The 25,987-nt window shown below is 44.4% G+C and overlaps 1 protein-coding gene across 2 annotated transcripts in view; it reads right to left on the reverse strand.

Annotated features, from left to right (window-relative positions):
• Nucleotides 1-25,987, reverse strand: part of LOC117363484 (protein-L-isoaspartate(D-aspartate) O-methyltransferase-like) — a 61,680-nt gene that overhangs the window by 17,882 nt on the left and 17,811 nt on the right. For both annotated transcript variants that reach the window (XM_033951279.1, XM_033951280.1), the window contains exons 3-7: nucleotides 24,365-24,469; nucleotides 8,309-8,340; nucleotides 7,670-7,774; nucleotides 6,927-7,047; nucleotides 3,267-3,352 (exon numbers count right to left, since the gene is read on the reverse strand). In XM_033951279.1, the coding sequence (XP_033807170.1) occupies nucleotides 3,267-3,352; nucleotides 6,927-7,047; nucleotides 7,670-7,774; nucleotides 8,309-8,340; nucleotides 24,365-24,469 (449 nt within the window). The remainder of the gene's footprint in view (nucleotides 1-3,266; nucleotides 3,353-6,926; nucleotides 7,048-7,669; nucleotides 7,775-8,308; nucleotides 8,341-24,364; nucleotides 24,470-25,987) is intronic.

Consider the following 25,987-nt stretch of genomic DNA (forward strand, 5'->3'; position numbering starts at 1 on the left):
GCAAACATACTTCCTGATTGACATGGAAAGCCGAAACTACCTTTGGCAAGAAGGAAGAAACTGTCCGAAGGGAAACCCCTGCCTCTGAAATATGGAGGAAAGGGTCCCTGCAAGACAAAGCCTGCAGTTCCGATGCGCCAATATAATGGCGACCAGAAAAATGGTTTTGAGTGTAAAGTCCAAGAGGGTAGCATCTTGAAAGGGCTCAAAAGGAGCCTTGGTAAGGCTAGACAACACCAAATTAAGGTCCCAGGAAGGGAAAGGATGCTTAACCGGCAGTCGGACACAAAGAGCCCTTTTCAAGAATCTAGCGACATCAGGATGAGACGCCAAGAAGACCAATGCTCCCAGAATCTAAAACAGGAGAGCCCAGCCACTTGGACCCGAAGAAAAGCCACAGTGAAGCTTTTATCTAAACCAGACTGAAGAAAAGTGAGAATTAGCGAGATTGGAGCTAAATAAGGGTCCATCTGGTCCTGGTCACACCAATGTTGGAAGGCCTTCCACACCTTAGCGTAAGCCGACACCATTGATGACTTCTTAGACTTCAGAAGAGTATCAACAACCAGAGCAGAATATCCCTTATGCTCTAAGGCTGTGTGCTCAAGAGCCATGCCTTAAGAGGACAGTAACCCGGATTGCCCATGGAAACCGGACCCTGCATGAGAAGGTCCAGATAGGTACTCAGCCGAAGGCTGTGACCCTTGCATTGCCTCATCAGATCTGTGTACAATGGTCTGCGAGGCCAATCTCGAGCCACCAGAATGACATGGCCCAGATGAGCTGCAATCCTACAAATAACCCAGCTGATCAATGGCCAAGGAGAAAAAACATATAGGAGAATCTCCTGAAGTCACGGCTGCACCAGAGCGTTGAGCCCCTCGCTTCTGGGCTTGGATCTTTGACTGAAAAAGCGATCCGCTTTCTTGTTTCTTGCCGTGGCCATGAGGTCGAAGCAGAGCCTCCCCCAGTGCCCCACTGCCACTTGGAATGTTTCTGGGGACAGGATCCATTCGTCTGGATCCATAGTCTGTCTGCTGAGGAAATCTGCTTGAACATTGTCGGAGAAGACCCTGACCGCTTGGCCCTTCAGAGACTTCTGCAATCTCATCAGAGATAGTCGAATGGCTCTGAGCTCCAACCTGTTGATTAACCACTTTCGCTGAGAAGGCGTCCAACACCCCTGATCAGGACAATGTCATTACCATGATCCAGGAGGCAATGTGTAGCGGTACACCCCTGTGGAGCAATTGCGGGAGAAGCCACCAGTCCATACTTGCTTGGGTTTCCAGAGTCCAAGGTAGATGGGTCTGCAAGGCATCCCTGTGTGGAGCCCATTGAGAGGACACATGTGCTCCCTTGCCCAGTGTGGCAACCATTGATCCCAGAACCTGAAGATAATCCTTCTGGAAGACTCAGCCCACTGATGTGTCAAAAAGGACTCCCAGGTATTCCAGTGATTGTGTGAGTGTCAGATGGTTCTTCCTGAAGCTGACAATCCAGCCCAGGTCTTCTAGCACCTGGAGCACCCGCTCTACCATTTGTCGTCCCTCAGCCAATAAGGGAGCTCTGATCAGCCAGTTGTCCAAGTAAGGGTGAACTTGGAGACCCATCTTTCACAGGTAGACTGCCACTACCACATCACCTTAGTGAAGGTCTGGGGCGCTGTTGCTAGACAAAAGGGCAGTGCCAAGAACTGGTACTGCTGTTCCAGAACATGCAATCGCAAGAATTTGCGGTGGTCTGGAAAAATAGGAATGTGTAATCTTTGAGATCCAGAGAGGCAAGAAACTCTCCTGGGGCCACTACTGCAATAACCAAATGCAGTCTCCATTCTGAATCAAGGAATCTTGAGAGACACATTCACATGCTGAAGATCCAGAATAGGCCTCCAATCTTCTGAGCCTTTCTTTGGCACGATAAAGTAAATGGAGTATCTGCCTGAGCCCGAGAGGTTAGGTGGTACTGGCTCTATAGCTTGAATATCCAGCAAGGTCTGAACAGTGGCTTGCACCCTGAGTGCTTTGTCCAGGTGGCCTGGAGGAGAGTCCATGAAGCAATCTGTCAAGGCCTTTGGGATTTTCAGTGAATCCCCAGCCATTCAGCCATGCTCTTTTTTTTGTTTACATTTTGCTTGATGCAGTTTGATTGGTTGAACAGAATTTCCCTTATTGCATGTTTTTCTCTTCCCCACTCTAGGTAGGTGCCATTGATCACTGAAATTCTCTCTGATTCCCCTCTGACTATTTTAGACACCACGGTCTTCTGACACAATATTTGGCCATTAATGAGCTTGACTTCACTAACACATGCCACCCATTTCATAAAACACAGCATTATGTTAACAATATATTTGGTCCTCACTCAGTTGTCTGGTTTTAATCCAGACTAGCCTTAATCCATTCTGGCATTAACCCATGTTTATTTTTCACTTTATATGAAATATTATTGAACATCAAATTATTTTATGATTTCATATTTAAGAATTATTTTATGTACAGTGCTATGATTTATATGTATTTATTTGATCTATTTATTGATTGTTTTATCTCTGGTTAGCAGTTGCCCCTGACTCAGCCTTGTAGGTGAAACATGTCACGTCAAGTTTTGTGTACATTAAAGATTCCTTTACCTCAGCTATTGTGTGGTCATCTGTGATCTGCTCTCGTTGCCCTGATTATCAATCAACAGTTTTCACCCATTCTGTGTCTCTAGAAAAATTCATTCATCCATCAGGCCCTCAACATAAACAGATGGTTCAATGACTTGAGATTTAAACAGGCTGGTTAAATCTGTGAACGCCGCTTGATTTAAGGGGGATTTCCTTGATAAAACCCTTTGTGGGCGAAACATAGATCTATGTCGGAGTGCCTGACCCCCACCCGTGTAGATTAAGATGAGTATTTCTAATTACAAAATATTTAAACTATATATTTATTGAGATCAATGACGACCATAGGTGCCGTAATGCTGTATGATCCAAAAGTCTAATGGCATACAGGTGGCACTACCGAGGTCTATAAGTTAAATAAAGCAGCACTTAGTTAAATTAGACTCTCTATATGTTCTATTGTGTTATTGGCCAAATAGAGTCTTGAGAATACTTTTGAGCTAGTTGGTTTGATTGCTGTGTTCAGTCAGAAGTCTTTTGATCCCATACTTTAAAAGTGAAATACTGAACCTTTCTTCATAGGGAAAGGGGAAAGAGAATGGGGACGTGTATACTGCCTTTTTGTTGCTTTCACATAGCCCCTGTTCACTCTTACCGCCTGGGGTACTTTTGCCGCTGCTGCTCCCACATGTATAGCATCATAAGGTGCTTCTCCAGGGTAACCCTGCCTGCCATCCCCAACTGTATAAATTAAGAAAGAAGATTAACAGGCAGGAAGAAAATAGAACTTCTCTGCATTCACATAGCTTATTTGCATATCGGAGAAAGATTCTTTCATTTTATTTAACATAATTTATTAACCACCTTTATGAAGAGATTCACCCAAGGTGGTATACAGCACCTTTACATAAACCTGACAGTTTTGTAAAGAGCACAGCAACAGTAAAATGATCAAATATAAGCATGAATACAATCAATGAGGCAAACCTGGAGACAGGCAAATTGAATCCTGATAACAGGAGTAACAGGATACAGTGTCAGAAATATACACATTAAAATAACATAATAGAATAATCATATAAATAGACCAAGGGCTGAAGCCCAAAAAACTAGACTGAGGAAGATAATACTTCAAAGATAAAATAAAACACAATACAGATACATGTATATAGGCTATGGGCTCCTTTTATCAAAGTGCGCTAATGGAGTTAGCGCGTCGGACATTTCATCACGCGCTAACCCCCACGGCACTAAAATCCTAACGCCTCATCAATGGAGGCGTTAGGTACTAGCGCAGCAGGCGGTTTAACGCGCGGTATTCCGTGCATTAAACCGCTACCGCGCCTTTGTAAAAGGACCTCTATATTTAATTGAATAGGCCAAACTCCTTAGGACAGGGGTGCCCACACTTTTTTGGATTGCGAGTTATTTTAAAAATGACCAAGTCAAAATTATTTACCAACAATAAAATTTTAAAAAAAACACACAGAGAAAATGTTAATTATCATTTATATTTGAGGTTTTTTTCAAAGAGATCAAGGCAGATGACTTTAAAATATGCAATGTCACCTCAGTAGCAAATATACAAAAATAGACAAATATACCCCCCTCCCCTGCAATAGCGATTTTTAGCACAGGCAGCTGCGCTGAATGCCCCGCACTACTCCTGACACTTATAGGCTCCCTGCGCTAAAAACAGCTATCGCGGACTTTAGAAGGGTGTTAAAGTAAAGCAGTTGTTTGATACATTAAGCCTTTCTTAATTTTATTTAATTAAATTCCTTTTTCTATCTCTCATATAATGTGACCACTCACCCTAAATTGTGGTCTAAGAAATTGATTATTATGATTGATTGATGTAAGTTTGATTTCTGATGCCTTGAATTGGTTTTCCTCCCTGTGTTTAATGGTGCAAGATTTATTCTTGTGAAATTTAATGTAAAATTAGAAATAAATAAATTTTTAAAAAAACCAGCTATTGTGGTTTAATAAAAGGGGGCCCTAGTGCAAAACATAGATAGCAGATATAAATTCTCAAAATGGACATATTTTGATCACTAAATTGAAAATAAAATAATTTTTCCTACCTTTGTTGTCTGGTGATTTCATGAGTCTCTGGTTGCTCTTCCTTCTTCTGACTGTAAATGCCTCCTGCATGCTTCCTCTCCTCCAGACCTTATTCCATTCCCCAACCAACATCTCTCTCTGTTCCTCCATGGGTGCAACTTTTTCTTCCTCTCTCCCTGCCCCCCTTTCTTTCTTTCTTTCTTTCTATCTCCATGCCCCATTTCTTTCTGTCTGTCTTTCTTTCTTCCTCCCTGCCCTCCTTTCTTTCTTTCTGTCTGTATGTCTTTCTCTCTCCCTGCACCCCCCAAGCCACCGCTGCCGATTTCTCCCTGCTTCCCCGATGCCAGGCCAGGCGCGTACAAGCACCGAGCCCACAGCTTTCCCCCCTCCCCATCCCCCCACCCCCTGACGTCAATTCTGATGTCGGAGAGGAAGTTCCGGGCCAGCCGGGAACTTCCTTTCCGACATCAGAATTGATGTTGGGGCGGGGGGGAGACTGTGGGCCCGGCGCTTGTATGCGCCTGGCCTGGTGTCAGGGAAGCAGGGAGAACAGAATGCAAAGGCAATGCCACTGCAATCTACTGGTCGATCACGATCGACCTTTTGGGAACTCCTGCTTTAGGAGGTGTTTAAATATTGTGTACTTAGCTGCAGTAGTAAACCTAATATTAGATGTGAAGATAGGTAGGACAATTGATTTGGTATGAACATATACATATAAGTAGGACGATCGATGTGCCGGTAACATAAGTAGGATGATTGATTGATTATGCCATAATCATGCTGGTATTAATAACTCAAACACCGCTACAGAAGCCCCTGTAACTCTGTATAGAGCCCATATATTGTAACACCTCACAGAAGCTTTTTCTAATTCTGTATTGTAACACCTCTACAGAAGTTAATGTGATGTAACACCTTTACAGAAGCTCATGCAAACCGCTCTGAATTGACTCCCCAGTCATTAGTAGTGGTATAGAAGCTAACAATAAACATACAGAGCATGATACATAGAATTATTTCCTCTGCATTTACAGCAATGCTCTCCAATCTTTTTCATGTAAAGGGCCGCATTGTGATTATAAAAAAGCTCTGAGGGCCACAAAAGATTTCAGACTTACACATACTACTAATTTTGTAAATCGCCTTCATACCGTTCAGACTGGGTATTAAACATTAAAACTGAATACTAATATTGATTGTACAACATTTCAAGGATACATTTTAAAATCTCACTTTATTTTGGATTGTCAACAGTAGAAAATTCCATAAATGAGACACCTGCAATCCGTGTCGTCGGTGGGTGGCGTTCCTCTGATCGCCTCCATTTGAATATGGACCCATAGTGAATTGGTCATCCTGCCACGGATCGGACGCGATCGGGCAGGTTAGTGAATCGGGGCCTTTAGGACTGTTTGCAGTCAAGTGGGCAAGATTGAAATTAAAGCATTTACAAGATTTGAAGAGCATATCAACCAACTGAGGGCTGCAAGTTGGAGACCATTAATGTACAATAAATGTGTTGTGGGGGGTTAGTGGATATGTGTAAAAATGCGTGAATGTTTATTTGTGTTGGTATGTGCGTATGCATGTTTGCATGTGTGCGTTTTTTCTGTGGGTCTGTGATCAAGAGAGGAGATACGAAGGGAAGGCAGCTAAAAAGCTGCAATTCCTTAATCACAATGTTACAGTGAAATTACTGTTCAAGGGGGTGGTGTGGCAGTTGCAGGGCTTAGTTTTTGGGTGTGGAGAAGTTGGAGTGGTGGGACAGTTGCAAGTGGTAGCTTTTGGGTTGCTAATGGCTGGGCCAGCCCTAAATTCTTGTTAAATCTGTAGACTAGTGAAGCTGGTTAGAACTGAAAATGGAAATAAAGGTATGTATTTTTTAAAATTACTTAATTGTGCTATACCTAGACCAGTAAGAGTCAAGTTGTTCATTTTGAGTTTGTAACATGTTACAGAAAAAAAGAGGCGATAATGCTACTGTACAAGCCATTGCTTCCTGGCTGGTCAACCATCAGCTAAAATTAAACCCCACCTGGAGAAAGTCGCTGCTTATCCCTGGGGTCAAGTAGCTTGGAAATCTTGCAACTTTCTAGGAATCTACCAGGTACTTGTGACCTGGTCTAGCCACTGCTAGAAATGGGATTTTGTTAGATAGACCTTTGGTCTGCCCCAACTGAACAACTCTTATGTTCATCCACAATTCTCAATAGAGAGAAAAAAAAGTGTGGGGAAGAGCACTTACCTAACAGCTTTAAACGACCAGAAGTGAGCAGAGTTGGGTCATCCTGTTGAACATTTCGAATTGAGTCACTCACAAGTTCTCCTATGTGTTCAATACCCACCACCTTCCCTGTAGCACCTATCTGAAAATAAATAGGTTACAGAGCCATTAACTTCCAAGCTGCCACAGAGCAGATCCTGTAATCTAGTCCCTGGTGAGGAAGTATGGATTTTGTTTTCCATTGCATATGTTTTGCTATGTGCTGCACTGCTGAGTAGGGCAGAAGCTGAATTTCTAGTAAGGGCTGGTTTAAAAGCTGCTATATTCCTCTGTCTTTATTATTATCTAGTCAATTTTCCAGTTATTGAGAATCTACTTGCACATGAAATGCTCTTTGTGATATTTCCTGAAACCAATCTATTTTGCACCACTGGTCTAAAATGAATGCTTGGAAACATATACAGTAAGCAAATCACAATTTGAATGGTTTTAAGTGAGAGGCTCAGCTTGCCTCTCTTCTCACGGCATTTTATTAATTAATGCTTACAGATGTTAATAAAGACTAAACTCGTCACTCATTTTACAAGAGGCTTAAATTGGCTCACAAATAGAACCTCACTACCTTGACTAAGAACATATGAAGACTGTGTCCCTCCTAAAGGGGAGCAGCTCTACCAAAGATAACGATGTATGTTTGTTGGGGGAAGGTCTTTCTGTGGGAATGGGTAGAAGTGAATTAGAAACAACTCCAATGTGCTGCTTACCATTCTAGCAAAGCAAACAGTTAGGTATCCACTTCCTGATCCCACATCCAGTGCTTTTGCTCCCTCCACCAGCTTATCTTTCAGCAATTCCAGGGCATGTGCATGCTGTAAGACACCATCCATCAGCCTATCAGGTTTTGCTCTTACAAGTCAAATAGGGCTATTGCACCCTTATAAAAGCACTAAGTATGGGTACTTTATGTAAGGAAAGGGATTGGGACTTGTATACCTCCTTTTTGTAGTTTTTACAACCACACTCAAAGCAGTACAAACAGGTACTTCAAGCATTTTCACTATCTGTCACAGAGGGCTCACAATTTGTCTAATGTACCTGGGGAAGTGGAAGATTAAATGACTTGCCCAGGGTCAGAAGGAGCAGCGGGGAGTTTGAACCCACAACTTTAGGGTGCTGAGGCTGTAGCTCTAACCACTATGCCACACTTTCCTCTCCGCTGTGGTGTAGTCGGAGTGGAGTATTTTAAAGGTAAATTTTATAATTCCTAAGGTTTGGCATTCAGAATATTCAAATGATCACTTAGCTGTATATTTTATTAAAGATTTTTGCATTCATAGTAAGAGACTAATAAGTAACATGCATATCCAGACCTTATTTAGGATGGCAGAAAATTTTGCCCTTACCATATGGGGTGCACTGATGGTAGCTTTGTATCCTGAATGGAAGAGAACAAAAATCAGTTTTTGAGAGGATTAAAGAACACCCTTCAAATCTGCGAGCAGTACAGTCATTTCCAGGAAGCTCAGCTATGTAGGAGCCCTTCCACTGCCGTACAACTCAGCTTTCATTCTTTTCCTATCTTTCTCACAGTGGGCATTCAGAGCCACCAAGGGCATTCTAGAATTCTTTCCAGTGGACATGGCACTTAATTTTTAACAGCACTTAACCTCACTTAAAAATGTGATCCTTCTCTTTCTGTGCCTAAATGAGCAAGGTAATCTCATAGGGTCTGCACAAGCATGGATAAGACCCCCTCCACTATAAAGTCATAATGAGTCTTCAGAATTAGGGTTACTGCATTTCAAGAATGGAAAACTGGGACACACTTGTACTGCTGAAGCACAAGGGCATGGGGGAGGGGGGTTGAAGAGGTGGTCTACTTCTTCAATCTTAGCTACAGCACATTCAGGAGTCCTGGTCAGAAATACATGTATTGGCTAATGGTGCAAAGCCAAAACTGGGGCCTTCTATCAACATAACTTTCCAGCAAATATGTACACCCTGTTTTCCATTCTGTCAGGGGCACCAAACCTCAGCCTTGGCTCACTCCTAGTATCTGTTACTAACATTCCTGTACCTGTTCCGCCGAGCATCTTTGACTTAAATCTCACATACAAGCTGACTTCCTACACTTTAAACATATGCTGACCTCCTTCAGTTTGCTCTTACACTGGCTAAGCAAGATTACTACACCCAGTTAAATAATTCTTTCTTCCAACCCCCCGCCGTCTCTTTGCCACGTTGAACTCCCTCCTCAAAGTTCCCCCTCCTCTCTCCCCAGACTATGGCTGAATACTTCCATGACAAGGTTCACAATATCACCCTTGAATTTGCTACAAAGTTACATCCTTCTCCCATCCACTCTCTTGACCTTCCAGCTCCCTCTATCCTTTCTTCTTCACCTGAACAATCCAGTAGCAACCCACATATCCTCCCCCTCTAGCCCCACCTCCCCTTGCTGGGTCCCTCGCTCTCGACCCTCCTTCAACTCCTGCTGACTTTTCTTCCTTCTCTAAAATCACGGAGAAAAACCACATGACTTCAAGCCTCTGACCCCATTCCCACCCCTCTACTTGACTCCATCTCACATACTGTTAGCCCTGCTATCTGTCATATCCTCAACCTATATATTTCCACTACAACTGTTCCCAAGGCCTTCAAACGTGGTGCCTTCAAACATGCTTCTCAAAAACCCTCTCTAGACCCCACCTGCCCTTCCAACTGTGTCCCTTCTTTTATTCCTATCCAAGCTACTCAAGTGTGCTGTCCTACATCACTGCCTTGACTTCGTTTCACCTAAACCGATTCTTGATCCTCTTCAGTCTGGATTTTGTCCCCTACACTCCACTGAGACTACCCTTACCAAAGTCTGCAGTGATCTGCTCCTAGTCAGATCCAAGGGCCTTTACTCAATCTTCATCCTTCTTGACCTGTCTGCTGCTTTTGATACTGTTAATCACTGCCTTCTTCGCTTGGATTCCATGAATCTGTCATTTCCTGGTTTGCCTCTTACCTCTCCCATAGCATCTTTAGTGTATGCGCTAGTGGATCCTCCTTGGCTGCTATCCCACTAGTGGTTGGTGTACCCCAGGTTTCTGTCTTAAGACCTCTTCTCTCTCTACACCTCTTCCCTTGGTGCCCTGATTTCCTTCCATGGCTTCTAGTATCACCTATATACTTATGATTCCCAGATCTACCTTTCTACATCTGAGATTTCACCAAAAATCCAAGAAAAAGTCTCTACCTGTATGTCTGACATTGCTGCTTGGATGTCTAGCCACTACCTGAAACAAAACATATCCAAGACTGAGCTGCTTCTCTTTCCTCCTAAACCCTCCTCTTCTCTCCCTCCATTCTCTGTCTCTGTAAATATACTGTTATCGTTCCTGTCTCCTCTGCTCGCAACCTTGGAGACATCTTTGACTCTGACCTCTTATTTTTTATGCGCATCCAGCAAACTGCTAAAGCCTGTCGCTTCTGTCTCTACAACATCACCAAAATTCGCCCCTTCCTCTCTGAGCACACTACCTGGACCCTTGTCCACACCTTCGTAACCTCACGCTTAGATCACAACAATGTACACTTCTCCCTTCGTATTCACTGTGATAGGGGATTAACAGAGCCGCAAATACAGAAAAACCACGAATAACTTTTTCATATGTTATTCGCTGTTTTCTATTAAAAACCATCATGAATATGGTGAAACTGCGAATAACATGGTGGGAGACCTGGCCTGTTCCTGAAGGAGAGGCAAAACACAGTGAAGAAAGTTCTGGGAATCGGTGATTTTTCTCTGTAAACTCTTGGAATTGGCGATTTCTCTATGCAAGTTGATGTAATTTGGGGGGAGGAGCAGCAAGCTAAAACCGTGAATGATCAAAACTGCGATTACTGAAACCGCGAATATGGAGGGAGAAGTGTACTTCTAACAATGTACTTCCACTGAGCCTGCAATCTGTTCAAAACTCTGCTGCACAACTCATCTACTGCCAGCCTTGCAACTCTCACATTACCCCTCTTCTCAAATCACTTTACTGGCTCTGTCTCAGCCTTCACATACAGTTCAAACTCCAATTACTAACATACCAGTATGTTCATTCTGCAGTCCCTCAGTATCTCTCTTCTCTTGTCTCTCCTTATACACTTTCCCGAGAACTCTGTTCCTCAGATAATTTTTTTCTGAACTTTTCTCCTCCACTGCCAATTCCGTACTTCGTTCCTTTCACCTTGCTGCCCCATATGCATGGAATAGACTACCTCATGCTTCACACCCTTTCCTTTCCCTTGTTTAAAAATAGCCTGAAATCCCACCTTTTCGTGATCTCCTTCAACACTTAACCCTCTCATAAGAACATAAGAAGTTGCCTCCACTGGGTCAGACCAGAGGTCCATCCTGCCCAGCGGTCCGCTCCTGCGGCGGCCCATCAGGTCCGCGACCTGTGAAGTGGTTTCTGACCACTTCTATAACCTACCTCAAGTTCTATCTGTACCCCTCTATCCCCTTTTCCTCCAGGAACCTATCCAAACCTTCCTTGAAACCCTGTACAGAGTTCTGGCTTATCACCTCCTCTGGAAGCTTGTTCCATGTGTCCACCACCCTCTGGGTAAAAAAGAACTTCCTAGCATTTGTTCTAAACCTGTCCCCTTTCAATTTCTCCAAGTGACCCCTAGTGCTTGTGGCTCCCCACAGTTTGAAGAATCTGTCCTTATTCACTTTCTCTATGCCCTTTAGGATTTTGAATGTTTCTATCATGTCCCCTCTAAGTCTCCTCTTCTCCAGAGAGAACAGCCCCAGCTTTTTTAACCTGTCAGCGTATGAGAAATTTTCCATACCTTTTATCAGTTTAGTCGCCCTCCTCTGCACTCCCTCGAGTACCGCCATGTCCTTTTTGAGGTACGGCGACCAGTATTGAACACAGTACTCCAGGTGCGGGCGCACCATTGCGCGATACAGCGGCATGATGACTTCCTTCATCCTGGTTGTGATACCCTTTTTGATGATGCCCAGCATTCTGTTTGCTTTCTTTGAGGCTGTCGCACACTGCGCCGATGGTTTCAGTGATGTGTCGACCATCACCCCCAGATCCCTTTCAAGGTTACTCACCCCTAGCCGTGTTCCCCCCATTTTGTAGCTGAACATCGGGTTCTTTTTCCCTATATGCATGACTTTGCATTTCTCTACGTTAAAACTCATTTGCCACTTATTTGCCCAGTCTTCCAGTCTCGTTAGGTCCCTTTGCAGGTTTTCACAGTCTTCCGTGTTCCTAACCCTGCTGCAGAGTTTGGTGTCATCAGCAAATTTGATAACCTCACATTTTGTCCCCGTCTCCAGATCGTCAATAAATATATTGAACAATAGAGGTCTCCCACTGCTCATCACCCTAGCCATCAGTTTAACCATCCCCTCTGCTAACTTCAATCCCTATCCTGGCAACCTGTTCATCTGTCTTGATTGATTAGATTGTAAGCTCATTCGAGCAGGGATTGTCTCCTTCATGACTATGTACAGCACTGCATATGTCTGGTAGCGTTCTAGAAACAATTATTATTAGTAGTAGTAGTAGTAGTAGTAATAGTACAGAGATCTAAATCAGGATTCAGAAAACAAGAAATGCAGAATTAAGAGGCCAATGTACTGCTAATACCAGAATTAACCCCACAGTCTCCCTCCTGGTAGGATTATTATCCAATGCCTGCTACATCAATGCAAATGCTATAAGAATAGTTTGCTTCCATTCCTTTTATTCATCTATGAAATCCCCTTTACTGCCATTCCAAGGAAAACAGGAGTTTATAAATGAGCCATGGATTGCAAAATTAGTTCATGTCCACAGCTTTTTATCTACATGATTCTACTGTAACATCATTAAAAAAATCATACAGCTCTGCCAACAGCATCATCTTACTGAGCGGCGCACTACTTCTGGAAGGTTCTATTTACAACAGCTCCTTTCATTATCACCATTAGCATGCTTTCAGCACTAACAAGCAATCAAGTACTTCAGAAAAAATGTCCACAATGAGTCAAATAAAAAATACAGTAGTTGAATATCTGGATTGTTTCTCATGCAGCCAAAAAATAAAAGGGCTGTTTCAAGGATTATATACACCTCTGCCATACAGCAGCTCTTGTTTGTCCATAACATTTTGCTCCTCAGTTCTGCAAATTTTAACAGGATGCCAATGTGAGAAGTAGAAAAAGCACCTATTTTAAGCCTATTTTACTAAAACAGCACAAGTGTCTAGTTGCCTTTGTAAGAGGCCCCCCAGATACAGCACTAACAGCACACAAATGCCGATGCCCAAACTTACGCCTACTCTGAAAAAAGTATAAATATGGGTATGTACGTATTTGTGACCCAGGTGACAATGTGTGCGCAATGGTTAAGAAGGTATATTTCAAACTGCGCATGATGAACAACTTAAGGCCATATCTATCAGGCAATATGTTTAAGATTGTCCTGCAGACCTATAGTCTTATCCAGCCTTGACTACTGTAATCTGTTTTTGTTTTGTTTTTTTGGGGGGGCATACTTGCATCAGCATTAAGCGCTTTGCAGGTTGTGCAAAATTCAATGGTTCGGACACTTTTTAGATTAGGAAGGCGTGAACATATTACCGAAGGCTATATAATGTTGCACTGGCTCAAATTAGAGTACCGGATATGTTATAAACTGTTGTTAATGGTTTTATCTTTGCGTACACAATCAAGCACCCAAGTACCATATGCTCGCTAAGTCAGTTGCATTCTGTGGATCGGTCTGATCTACACATTCCTACAGTGAAGCAATTAAGGTTAAAGGTGTCTAGGACCAGGATGTTTTCTCGTATAGGCCTCCAAGAATGGAATACACTTCGATTGTATATATGCCAGCACGCAAATGTGAGCAATTCCGAAAGACTGTTAAAAAGATATCTTTTTTGTATGATAAAGTATGGGAACTGAATGTTATGCAGTATGTTTGAGTGCTGGTCGGGTATTGTAATTTTGATAATAATTCAGTCATATATGTATCGATTTTATGATTTTGTATGTATTTGTTGTGACCCACTTTGTGTAAAGCGGGATAGAAATAAATAAACTATAAACTATTAAGCCTGATGTTAACCCTACTTCTTGCTATGATGGGTAATTATAGGGGAGATCTGTGCCCTGGAATAAGCATCAGTTTGTAACATTACAGTCACATCTAGTATTTTTGCATAGAGCAGCTATTAGACCTGTACTACCAGGAGGGACTGGGAGGGAGCTGGTGATCTATATATACAGAAATATTAGGTTCTTACCTCAATAATCTTCTTTCTTGAAGATGTGTTTAGTGGTCCTGAACATTAGGATTGCAACTGCAAGTTGCTAACAGAATGCTGCTAATCATCTTTTGAACTCTGCCTCCTTCCCAGGAAGCTGATCCTGCTCCCTCAGTGTGTAAAAAAGCAATCAAGTAGCAGACATGACCAGAAGGAGGGAAATGGGGAAAAATCCCAGACACAAAGTGACATCACTGGCTGGCATGGACGGCTGAATGTTTTGCTCTGCATGCCTTGATAAAGAATTGCGTTCTGTCCTGCGTGCTCAGTTCATGGAGAGTTGCAGTGCGGATGTAGTTCGCATGAGTAAATGGCGCAGTCCAGCCGCAGACCTTTGAAGGACTTTACCTATACCACTGGTGACTCAGAACCTAGTAAAATGGTGGCTCATCGAGTTCCGCAGGCTGCTTCTCCAGCATTATTAATGGAGTCAAATTCTACTAGAACATAAGAACTGCCACTGCTGGGTCAGACCAGTGATCCATCGTGCCCAACAGTCCGCTCACACGGCGGCCCTTAGGTCAAAGACCAGTGCCCTAACTGAGACTAGCCTTACCTGCATATGTTCTGGTTCAGCAGGAACTTGTCTAATTCCCTAGAGGGTGTTTTCCCCTATAACAGCCTCCAAAAGAGTGTTCCAGTTTTCCACCACTCTCTGGGTGAAGAAGAACTTCCTTACGTTTGTACAGAATCTATCCCCTTTTAACTTTAGAGAGTGCCCTCTCATTCTTGATACCTTGGAGAGGGTCAACAACCTCCTGTCTTTATCTATTAAGTCTATTCCCTTCATTATCTTGAATGTTTCTATCATGTCCCCTCCCAGTTTCTCTAATCTCTCACTGTACGGCAACTCCTCCAGCCCCTCAACCATTTTAGTCGCTCTTCTCTGGACCCTTTCGAGTAGTACTGTGTCCTTCTTCATGTACGGCGACCAGTGCTGGATGCAGTATTCCAGGTGAAGGCGTACCATGGCCCGGTACATCGGCATGATAACCTTCTCTGATCTGTTCGTGATCCCCTTCTTAATCATTCCTAGCATTCTGTTCGCCCTTTTCGCCGCTGCCACACATTGCGCAGATGACTTCATTGACTTGTCGACCAGTACTCCCAAGTCTCTATCCTGGGGGGATCTCTCTAAGTACTGCACCAGACATCCTGTATTTGTGTATAAGATTTTTTGTTATTAACATGCATCACCTTACACTTATCCACGTTAAACCTCATTTTTCATGTCACATTGCAGGTCTTCGCAATCCTCCTGCCTCTTCACTACTCTGAATAACTTCGTATCGTCTGCAAATTTAATCACCTCACTCGTCGTACCGATTTCCGGGTCGTTTATAAATATGTTGAAGAGCACGGATCCAAGCACCGAACCCTGCAGCATTCCACTAGTGACGCTTTTCCAGTCTGAGTATTGTCCATTACCCCCACTCTCTGTTTCCTATCTGCCAACCAGTTTTTAATCCACGTGAGTATTTCACCCTCGTTTCCATGGCTTGCAATTTTTCAAAGTAGTCGTTCATGCGGGACCTTGTGGAACGCCTTCTGAAAATCCCTTGTTTATCTGCCTGTTTACTCCCTCAAAGAAGTGCAGCAAGTTCATCAAGCAAGATCTTCCCTTGCTGAAGCCATGCTGGCTGGTCCTCATCAGATTGTGTCCGTCAAGGTGATCAATGATGCGGTCCTTTATCAGCACCTCTACCATCTTTCCCAGTACTGAGGTCAGACTCACTGGTCTGTAATTTCCCGGATCTCCCCTTGAACCTTTCTTGAAGATTGGCGTAACATTCGCCACTTTTCAGTCTTCTGGAATCCTTCCTGATTTGATCGACAGATTGGCTATTAGTTGAAGCAGTTCAACTATAGCCCCTTTCAGTTCCTTGATTATCCTCGGATAGATGCCATCCGGTCCCGGGGATTTATCATTTTTAAGCCTATCAATCTGCCTACATACCTCTACCAGACTGACTGTCAACCCTGTGTGACCAGGCAGGATCCATCCTGGCCTTGGTCCCAGTGATTTCCTGATCATCCACCAGGAGAGAAAGCCGGAGGGAGGAAGCTAGGAGAGAGGAAGACAAGGGAGATAGCAGCGGCGAGAGTAAGCTCCGCCTACCCTCACCGCATCAGCAACAGAATCATCGGCCGGACTCCCCTTAAAAGGAGGAGAGCCACGGCGCGAAGGCCACTGCCGTATGGAAGAAGAAGAAGGAGCAGACAGCAGCTGGTAGGAGAGAAAGCCGGAGGGAGGAAGCTAGGAGAGAGGAAGACAAGGGTGATAGCAGCGGCGAGGAGCGGGCAGCAGCGACAGTAAGCTCCGTCCACGTGCACTGCATCAGCAACAGCATCATCGGCCGGACTCCCCCTTAAAAGGGAGGGAGCCAACGGTGGCGTGCGGCGAAGGCGAGCGGCAAAGGTGCTCGCCTTAGCGAGAGCGCCTTTGCGAAGGGCCTTAAGAAGGGCCGGTCACTACATCCAGGAACAGAAGGAAAGACAGCAAGGTAAGAAAGTAGCAAGCACAAAGGGGGACATATACATACATATACAAGCGAAGTATACACTCACAGGCAAGTAAGGCAAAGGATCAGCAGGCACAGAGGACAAGGAACAGGTAGGCCCAGGAGGGACCACACACACGAGCAAAGAGAAGCAACAGAGGGTGCAGAAGAAGAGCAGAAGGACCAAGAGATAAGGAAGGGGTAGGCCCAAGAGGTAGCATACGCGCACCTCAGCGAAGGGCAGCAACAGAAGAACAGGAAAAAGGAGACTCGGGAGAACACACACATGCATACAAGCAAAAAGGTAGCAGACGAGGGAACACACACACATACACAAACAAAAGGAACTAGCAGGCACAGAGGGCTAGGAAGAGGCAGACAGCTCGCGCGCACAAGCGGAGGGAAGCAGGAGACGAAGAAGGTAAGGAAGAACCAGGAACAGGAGTGAGCACAAAAGCAAAGAGTAAAGGCACTTCAAGAGGCAAACAAGAATGGAAGCTGAAGGAACCCTGAGGATATGCTTCCCAGTATATTGCACGGACTGTCACATGTACGACTACCTCCCCTCAGGGAGGCAGTCATATGTGTGCGGACAATGTCAGGAACTGAAAAGCTTGAAGAGCGAGGTCAATAGTCTGAAGCACAGGATCCGGGAACTGGAGGGACTCTACATCTCAGAAGACCCACTCCAAAAGACCAACTCCAGACAGCCGAAGACCCTATGAGAGAGAGGCACATCGAGGAACAAGTCAGGGAGCTCGAGAAGTTAATCGAGGATACCTACAGGGGAGTGGAAGAACAAGAGCATGAGCAGAGCAGGAACAAGGAAGATGCACTAAATGGAGGACCAGAACCACCTGACACCAAGGCAGAAGGAATCCATGGAGGAATCTTCCAGGCAGAAGTGGCAAGATCCTACCAGTGCCTAGAGGGAGAAGAAACAAAGCGCACCAAGGACACAGACCTGCGACCGCAGCGGAAACTGAAAAAAGGGAAATCTGCAATCCTGGTAGGAGACTCAATCCTAAGGCAGGTGGACAGTCACATAGCAGGAGGGAGAGAGGATCGGCTGGTGACCTGTCTACCAGGAGCAAGAACTAAGGACATCATCGACAGAATTGAAAGGATCCTGGAAGGAGCAGAGACGGAAGAGACGGCAGTGATAGTCCATGTCAGGACAAATGATGTCACCAGGAGAGACTACAGCAGGAATGCACTTACTGAACAGTTCAAGATCTTAGGAAGGAAGCTGAAAATGAGGACTCAGAGGATAGTGTTCTCAGAGATCCTACCAGTACCGAGGGCTGATGTGAAGAGACAGACGGAACTACAATCAATAAATGCGTGGATGAGGAGATGGTGTGAGGAAGAGGGATTTCACTTCGTGAGGAATTGGACAACGTTCTGGGGCAAGAACAAGCTCTAAAGGAGAGATGGACTACACCTGAGCATGGCGGGAACTAGACTACTAGCAAACAATGTCAGGAGAGGAATGGAGCAAGCTTTAAACTAAGAAGAAGAAGGAAGCCGACAGTCGATCAGGTGTCGATGATTCGGAAGACAGTATCCCGAGAAGATACTGAGTGGGGAAAGTGTTGGGAAAATGATAAAGGCACAAAACAGGAGCTGAAAAACCAAGGGAGACAGACGAAAAAAGAGGAAGTTAAGAGGAGTGTACTACGAGCGGTAGACAAAATGGAGCAAGATGAAGGGGAGGATCCAGAGGAGGATAAGGGGATTACAAGGGAGACTGTAGCAAGATTTATGGTATACTAATCAGTTACATAAACAAGTTACGTGTCTGTTAGTTTTGTCTAGGGAAAACCATAAACGCTGATCCAGGTTCAGCTTTCTTGCCTGTTTATACGACACAAGACCCAGGCTAATGAGAAATACTTTTATTATGAAAATAGAAAAATATAATTCACAAGCCAGCTGCAATATCTAAATATTGTTCACAAAATATCTGATTACATACATGAAACTAAGTACATAATTATCACAATACACTTGTTAGATAACTAAGTAAAACTAATTGTTACACACACTAAACAATTCCTTATAATAATAATAATCCCTGATTAGCAGCAAATGATTCCAGTTATCACCAAGGTAGCTTTACAAACCTTGTCCTATATCACAATCGGATATACTTATCTAACCCCAGCTGATAAGATAATAAGTTCCATATGCTCACCCTCTGATTAGGCCTCTGGTGAAAATTAGGTGAAATGGAAACTTTCTTGTTAGCTTTAGGAGACGTAAGAAATCCTTTGTTAAAGGCACACGTGTTCGTCAACCACTGGTAAGGCTATAATTCACTGGCAGTCAAGTTTCCTTGTAGTGCTGGAATTCAGAGCTGTTTAGAGTCCGATTTACTCTCTCTTAGGCAGAGAGTCACACGAGGTAACTGTTCAGGTCTTAATTATTTAAGAAAGAGATGCGTGCAGGACACCTGTGGTAAGATTTGAGCTTCCTCGCATCCCGACACAGACTAATTATAATTCGCAACTTTTCACTTGGACCTCGTCAGATGACGTCCTCGGACCAATCCAGAAACAGAACTTAGATGAATAGCCTTTCTGTGTAAGGTCTCATACAGGCTGGGAGACATAGGCGCCTTGAGACAGATAAGACAGGATAGGAGCATAACTCCCCCAAGAATCACACAGTCTAATTATGAAGACATAGATGGATGTCCTTGAGTAGAATACCATTCTGGTACATACCCAGAATGCATCAGGCAGAAACAGCAAAGATGTGTTCTTCTTTCTCTCTTCTTGCAAAGTTCATGCTGGAAAGATTTCTTGCAGACAGTGGTTCAGGCTTGATGATGTCAGAGAGGCCTAACCTTCAGGTGCTAATACGGAAACACCCCTACAAGACAATAACTTGGAGTCTGCAGGACAGGTAGGGGACAGAAAGAAAAATGAAATGCAAGGGAAAATAACAAGGAGGAAAAAATACCATGACCTGAACTGCATGTACACTAATGCAAAAAGCCTAAAGAACAAAATGGGGGAACTAGAAGTCATGGCCAAAGATGAGAACCTAGACATTATAGCGATCACGGAAACATGGTGGAACGAGGAAGACAAATGGGACATAGTACTGCTAGGGTACAAGCTCTACCGAAGAGATAGGTCACATCAGAAAGGAGGAGGAGTACCACTTTACATAAAGGATACCATTCACTCAACCGGAGTGGACGCAGCAACGACAAATGACAAACTAGAATCACTATGGGTCAAAATACCGGGAAGAAAGGGAGCCGAGACAAAGATGGGGCTGTACTACCGCCCACCAGGGCAAACTGAAGCAAGGGACATAGAACTGGGAGCCGAGTTGAGGCGGGAATGCAAAAAGCAAACACCGTAGTTATGGGAGACTTCAACTATCCCGGGATAGACTGGAGTCTTGGAATTTCCAAATGTACAAAGGAAACGGAGTTCCTAGAGGCTGTACGGGATTGCTTCTTGGAACAGCTTGTCAGGGAGCCAACAAGAGGGACAGCCATTCTCGACCTAATCCTCAACGGGCTGAATGGAAGTGGAAGTAGTGGGACCATTAGGGAACAGTGATCACAACATGATCCAGTTCAAAGTGGATATAGGAGTGCACAAGGGGAAAAGAACCATTGCAACAACATTTAACTTCAAGAAAGGGAACTATGATGCCATGAGACGAATGGTGAAGAAGAAACTCAGGAACAGCTTCAGGAAAGCACAGAAAGTGGAGCAAGCATGGTCCTTATTCAAAGACACAGTAAATGAAGCGCAAAACCTATATGTACCCAGATTTAGAAAAGGGTGCAAAAAGAATCAAGCAAAAGACCCGGCATGGATAACCAATGAAGTCAAGAAGGTGACGGGGGCAAGAAAACATCATTCCAGAAGTGGAAAAAGGATAAAACCGAGGAAAATTGGAAAGAGCACAGGAAGCATCAAAAAGAATGTCATCGCATGTCAGAAAAGCAAAAAAAGAGTATGAAGAGAGACTTGCCAGGGAAGCACGGAATTTTAAACCATTCTTCCGATATGTGAAAGGAAAACAGCCGGTGAGGGAGGAGGTGGGACCGCTCGATGAGGGAGACAGGAAGGGAGTGGTGAAGGAGGAAGAAGAGGTGGCAGACAGACTTCACAAAGGAGGACATATCCAACGTGCCGGAACCGGAAAAAATCTTCAAGGGGGATCAGGAGGGAAAATTATCATGCACGGAGGTAAGCCTTAATGATGTACTCAAACAGATAGATAGATTGAAAACTGACAAATCTCCGGGCCCAGACGGAATCCACCCGAGAATACTGAAGGAGCTCAGAGACGAAACGGCGGAGTTGCTGCAGCAGATTTGCAACCTATCCTTGAAAACAGGGGTAATTCCGGAGGACTGGAGGATAGCAAATGTTACACCTATCTTTAAAAAAGGATCAAGAGGCGACCCGGGGAACTACAGACTGGTGAGCTTAACCTCAGTTCCGGGGAAGATGGCCAAATCATTGATCAAAGACAGTATCAATGAACATATAGAAAGAAATAATCTGATGAGAACAAGCCAGCAAGGTTTCTATAAAGGAAGATCATGCCAAACGAATCTACTGCACTTCTTTGAGGGGTAAGCAAACAATTGGACAAAGATGACCCCATAGACATCATATATCTGAACTTCCAGAAAGCCTTCAGCAAGGTATACCCCATGAGCGCCTACTAAGGAAACTGTGGAACCACGGGGTAGAAGGGGAAGTGCACAGATGGATCAAAAATTGGCTGGCAGACAGGAAGCAGAGGGTAGGAGTAAAGGGACACTACTCCGGCTGGAAAGGGGTCACGAGTGGCATCCCGCAGGGGTCAGTACTGGGACCGCTGCTGTTCAATATATTCATAAATGACCCAGAGTCAGGGACGAAGTGTGAAGTTATAAAATTTGCGGACGACACGAAACTCTCCAGTAGGGTTATAACTGTGGAGGAATGCAAAGAACTATAAAGGGACCTGAACAAACTGAGTGAGTGGGCAAACAAATGGCAGATGAGCTTCAATGTAGAGAAATGTAAAGTCTTGCACATAGGGAAGGGAAACCCGATGTATAACTACACGATGGGGGGGTTGGTGCTGGGAGAAGGTAAATTGGAAAAGGAATTGGGGGTTTTAGTGGATAACACAATGAAGCTGGTGGCACAATGCGCAGCGGCCTCAAAGAAGGTGAATAGAATGCTGGGCATTATCAAAAAAGGTATCACTACCAGAACGAAGGAAGTTATCCTGCCACTGTATCGGGCGATGGTGCGCCTGCATCTGGAGTACTGCGTTCAATACTGGTCGTTGTACCTTAAGAAGGATATGGCGATACTCAAGAGGGCCCAGAGAAGAGCAACAAAGATGATAAAAGGCATGGAAAACCTTTCATATGCTGAAAGGCTAGAGAAGCTGGGGCTCTTTTCCTTGAAAAAGCAAAGACTTAGAGGGGACATGATAGAAACTTATAAGATCATGAAGGGTATGGAGAAGGTAGAGAGGGACAGATTCTTTAGACTAACGGGGGAAACAAAAACAAGAGGGCATTCGCTAAAATTGAAAGGAGACAGATTCAAAACAAATGCTAGGAAGTTCTTCTTCACTCAGAGAGGGTGGTGGACATCTGGAATGCGCTTCCAGAGGAGGTGGTAGGGCAGAGTACGATTTTGGGTTTCAAAATGGGATTGGATGATTTCCTGAAGGAAAAGGGGATTGAAGGGTATAGTTAGAGGGTTACCTACAGGATATTAAATGACTAGGGAATAGAATGTTTTAGGTATAAGATCACTTACAGGTCGTGAACCTGGGGGGGCCCCCGCGGAAGCAGACTGCTGGGCGTGATGGACCCATGGTCTGACTCGGCAGAGGCCATGCTTATGTTCTTATGTTCATTTCTTAAATGAAGTCTTCTTGTCTCTGATCGCTTCCTTCACCGCTACAGTGAGCTACGCCTGTTCCTTGTTCTTATTCCTCTTGGTGACTGTGTCCTTAAAAAGGGACCATGCTTGCTCTAGCATTTTTACAGTGCTTATCCTCTTCTTAATCTTCTTCCCCACCATGAGTCTCATCCCTTTGTAATTCCCTTTTCGGAAGTTCAGTGCCGTGGCCGTCATTCTGGATCGATGTTTTGCCCCTGTGTCCAGACATCTTGAATTGTAATAGTTTTGTCACCTATCTCAGGCCTATTAATAGGCCCTGAGGGCATTGAAACAGGAGATACCAACAAAATTTGTTTTCCCATTAAATATCTTTTTGAGTCCAGCTCTTTTAGTTGTGGAGAAGTAGAGTCCAATCTTGCAATAAGGACGGAGTCATCCTTCTCCAAAGAAGTTAAGGCAGGTTGAGGTTGAGGAGTGGGTTCACCCGAGTATAGAGAGGCAGATTGAAGTTGACAGAGATTCTTACCTTCAAAGGTGATCCAGAAATCGTGCAAAGGTAGCGATCCATCGGACCAGTAATAATTGGTATAGTAGCAGAGGAAACAATCTTCGGCTTTCTTTTGCCCATAATTACCTCCTGGCTTCTTTCTGCTTCTCGCTCCTCATAGCTCAAAAGGGGCGTGTCCTGCCCATTTGGACATGCGGCTGCGGCTCACCGACGTTTAAATCACTGGAGAGAGGACCTCCCCTCCAGAAGGCAGCAAATGCCGGTTGGTGGCTTCAGGGATGCCTGACTTGAGATGAAAATTCCACAGGGTTTAGTCAGCCCTTCCACAATTGTGCTTTTGAACCACTAGTTTATCACTGGTGAACACAGATGAAGTCCCTTGAAAACCAAACACAAAAGTTTGAAAGAAATTCTCACAGAAATGGGTAACCAGTGTAACTCCCTTAGAAGTGGTGAAACATGATCATATTTCTTCTTATAAGTGATCAATCGAGCAGCAGTGTTGTGTACCTTTTTAGCCCAACCTTAGGAAGGCCTGCATACAAAGCATTGCAACAATTTAATCTACTAACAAAAGCATGCACTACTTTTGCAAGATTTAAGAGGTCTTAATTGTTGAATTAAACTGAGTTGAAGATAACACAGTCTTATTACAGTAGTAAGCTGTTGGTTAAATTTCAATGATGCATCATAAACTATCAAAAGTTACAATTTCATCCCTGAGAGGAACCAGCTTACCCTTCAACACAGGGGGAAAACTCAAAGAAATAGGTAACCAAAGTGCAGCAGGTTTGTCAACATTCAAAAATAAGTCATGTTCTTGAAGCCACTGTGCTAAGTTTGTTGTTTAAATCAGACATAATATCAGCTTGATTGTTTTTCATGAAAACAAGTAATTGTAAATCATCAACAAATAAATTAAATGAGCAATCCTAACTCTCCAACATTCTGACCAGTGGAATCAGGTACAGGTTAAAAAGAATGGGAGATAAGTGACCCCTCAGAGACACCACGACACAAGATCAAGCTATCAGATCTGACCTGATTCCACGGGACAAATCGAGTCCTATGAGAAAGATAAGATTGAAACCACTTCAGAACATCTGAACAGATGCCAAACTTGCCAAGTAAATCTAATAACTTGGAATGAGACACTGATCATGTTGTTGCATTATTTTACTGCACAAAAATTTACTGCAGCTACTCACGAAACTGTAGACCTTTACCGTCACTACTCTTTGCGTGTCTTACCTATAGTTTGAGGAGAATCCATATATGAAAAATATTTGATGTAATGGGCCCGGTCAGTGGCCAGCATTACATCAAAGACACGTTCCGACTTGATCACTCCATTTTCTACAATCCAAAAAGAAAGAAAAAAGGATGAACAATACTCTTTCCTACTGCAAATTACATTAGTGCTGGAACTTATTACTCCTGGCAGAACTCTGTTCAACTTTGCACAGCAGAATTTGTGCAGAATTCCCCATCCACACAGGCTTCTGCATATGCTGTGCAAACCTTCGCTTCTGCTCCTGTCCCCTCCTTCTCCCCTGCACTGATTTGAACTTTCCTTCCGACTGCCCCCCCTGCCCCCCGTGAAATCACACATACCTGTGGGCCTCCAAAGGAAGCAGCAGTGGCAGCAGCTAGCCAACAGAGGCAGTGCTGTGAACAGGCTGCTTGCAGCCAGCTCCACCAGGGCCTTCCTTCTGCCACAGCACTTCCTGTAGATAGAAGGCATGACAGAAGGAAGGACTTGGCAGGGTTGGCCGTTCACTGCTCTACCTCTGCTGGTTGGCTGCCACCACTGCTCCTTCTCTGGAAGGCCTGCAAGTATGTCTAATCTCACAGGGCGTGTTGGTTGGAGAGAGAGGCCAGACCCATGTAGGGGAAGAGGAGGCAATGGGAACATGGATGTTAGACCACAATTTGGGGAAGGAGCTGGAGGAGGGAACATGGATGCTAGGCCCATGATGGGGTGGGGAGTGGAGGGGACTGGATGCTGCACTGCAAGTGGGAGAGGAGGGAAGGGACACGGATCCTGGATTGCAAGTTGGGGGAAGAGCAGCGGAAATGGATCCAGGACTGCAAATGGGGGGGGGGGGGTATTAGGAGGAGACATGAATGCTAGACCTGCAGGGGGAGAAGAAGGAAGGGAACATGGATCCTGGGCTGCAAGTGGGGGGGGGGGGTGGAGAAGGGGACATGGATCCTGGACTGTAAGTAGGGAGTGGAGGAGAGGAGGGGACATAGGTCCTGGACTGAAAGTGGGAGGGGGAGAGGAGGGGATATGGATGCTACACCTGCAGGGGGACAAGGAGAGAGGAGGGGACATGGATGCTGGACCAACGTCAAAGTATGCAGCCTAGGGGTGATCATGGACAGCGATCTTTTGCCCTCTGACCACATCTCCCAAGTATTATCTGCCTCATTCTACCACCTCCAACAGCTACGGAAAAATATGACAATACTTCTCTGACCCAGACTTCTCTCAACTACTTTACGACTTTGTCCTCTCTCGTATGAACTACTGCAATGTGCTCCTAAACGGGCTCACTGGAAAAAACCTCCATCGACTTCAACAAGTACAAAATGCCCCAATCCGACTCCTGAAGAACCTCCGCATATCAGACCCAATCGCCTCGGTGCTATGAGCTGCTCACTGGCTGCTGATCAACCAACGATGTATATTCAAAGGCCTAGTAATGGCCTACAAACTCTTCCATGACATGGTATCAGCCTATATAGCCACCAAACTTCTGCCCTACACCCCAAATTGACCACTTCATGCCCTTCACCTTGAGAAAGCTCGGAAAAGATCTTACTCACACTACCTACCATGCCTCTAGAATAAACTACCTAACCACATGA

Source organism: Geotrypetes seraphini, chromosome 7 (genome assembly GCF_902459505.1).
Source record: "Geotrypetes seraphini chromosome 7, aGeoSer1.1, whole genome shotgun sequence".
In the NCBI taxonomy this organism is placed as follows: Eukaryota; Metazoa; Chordata; class Amphibia; order Gymnophiona; family Dermophiidae; genus Geotrypetes; species Geotrypetes seraphini.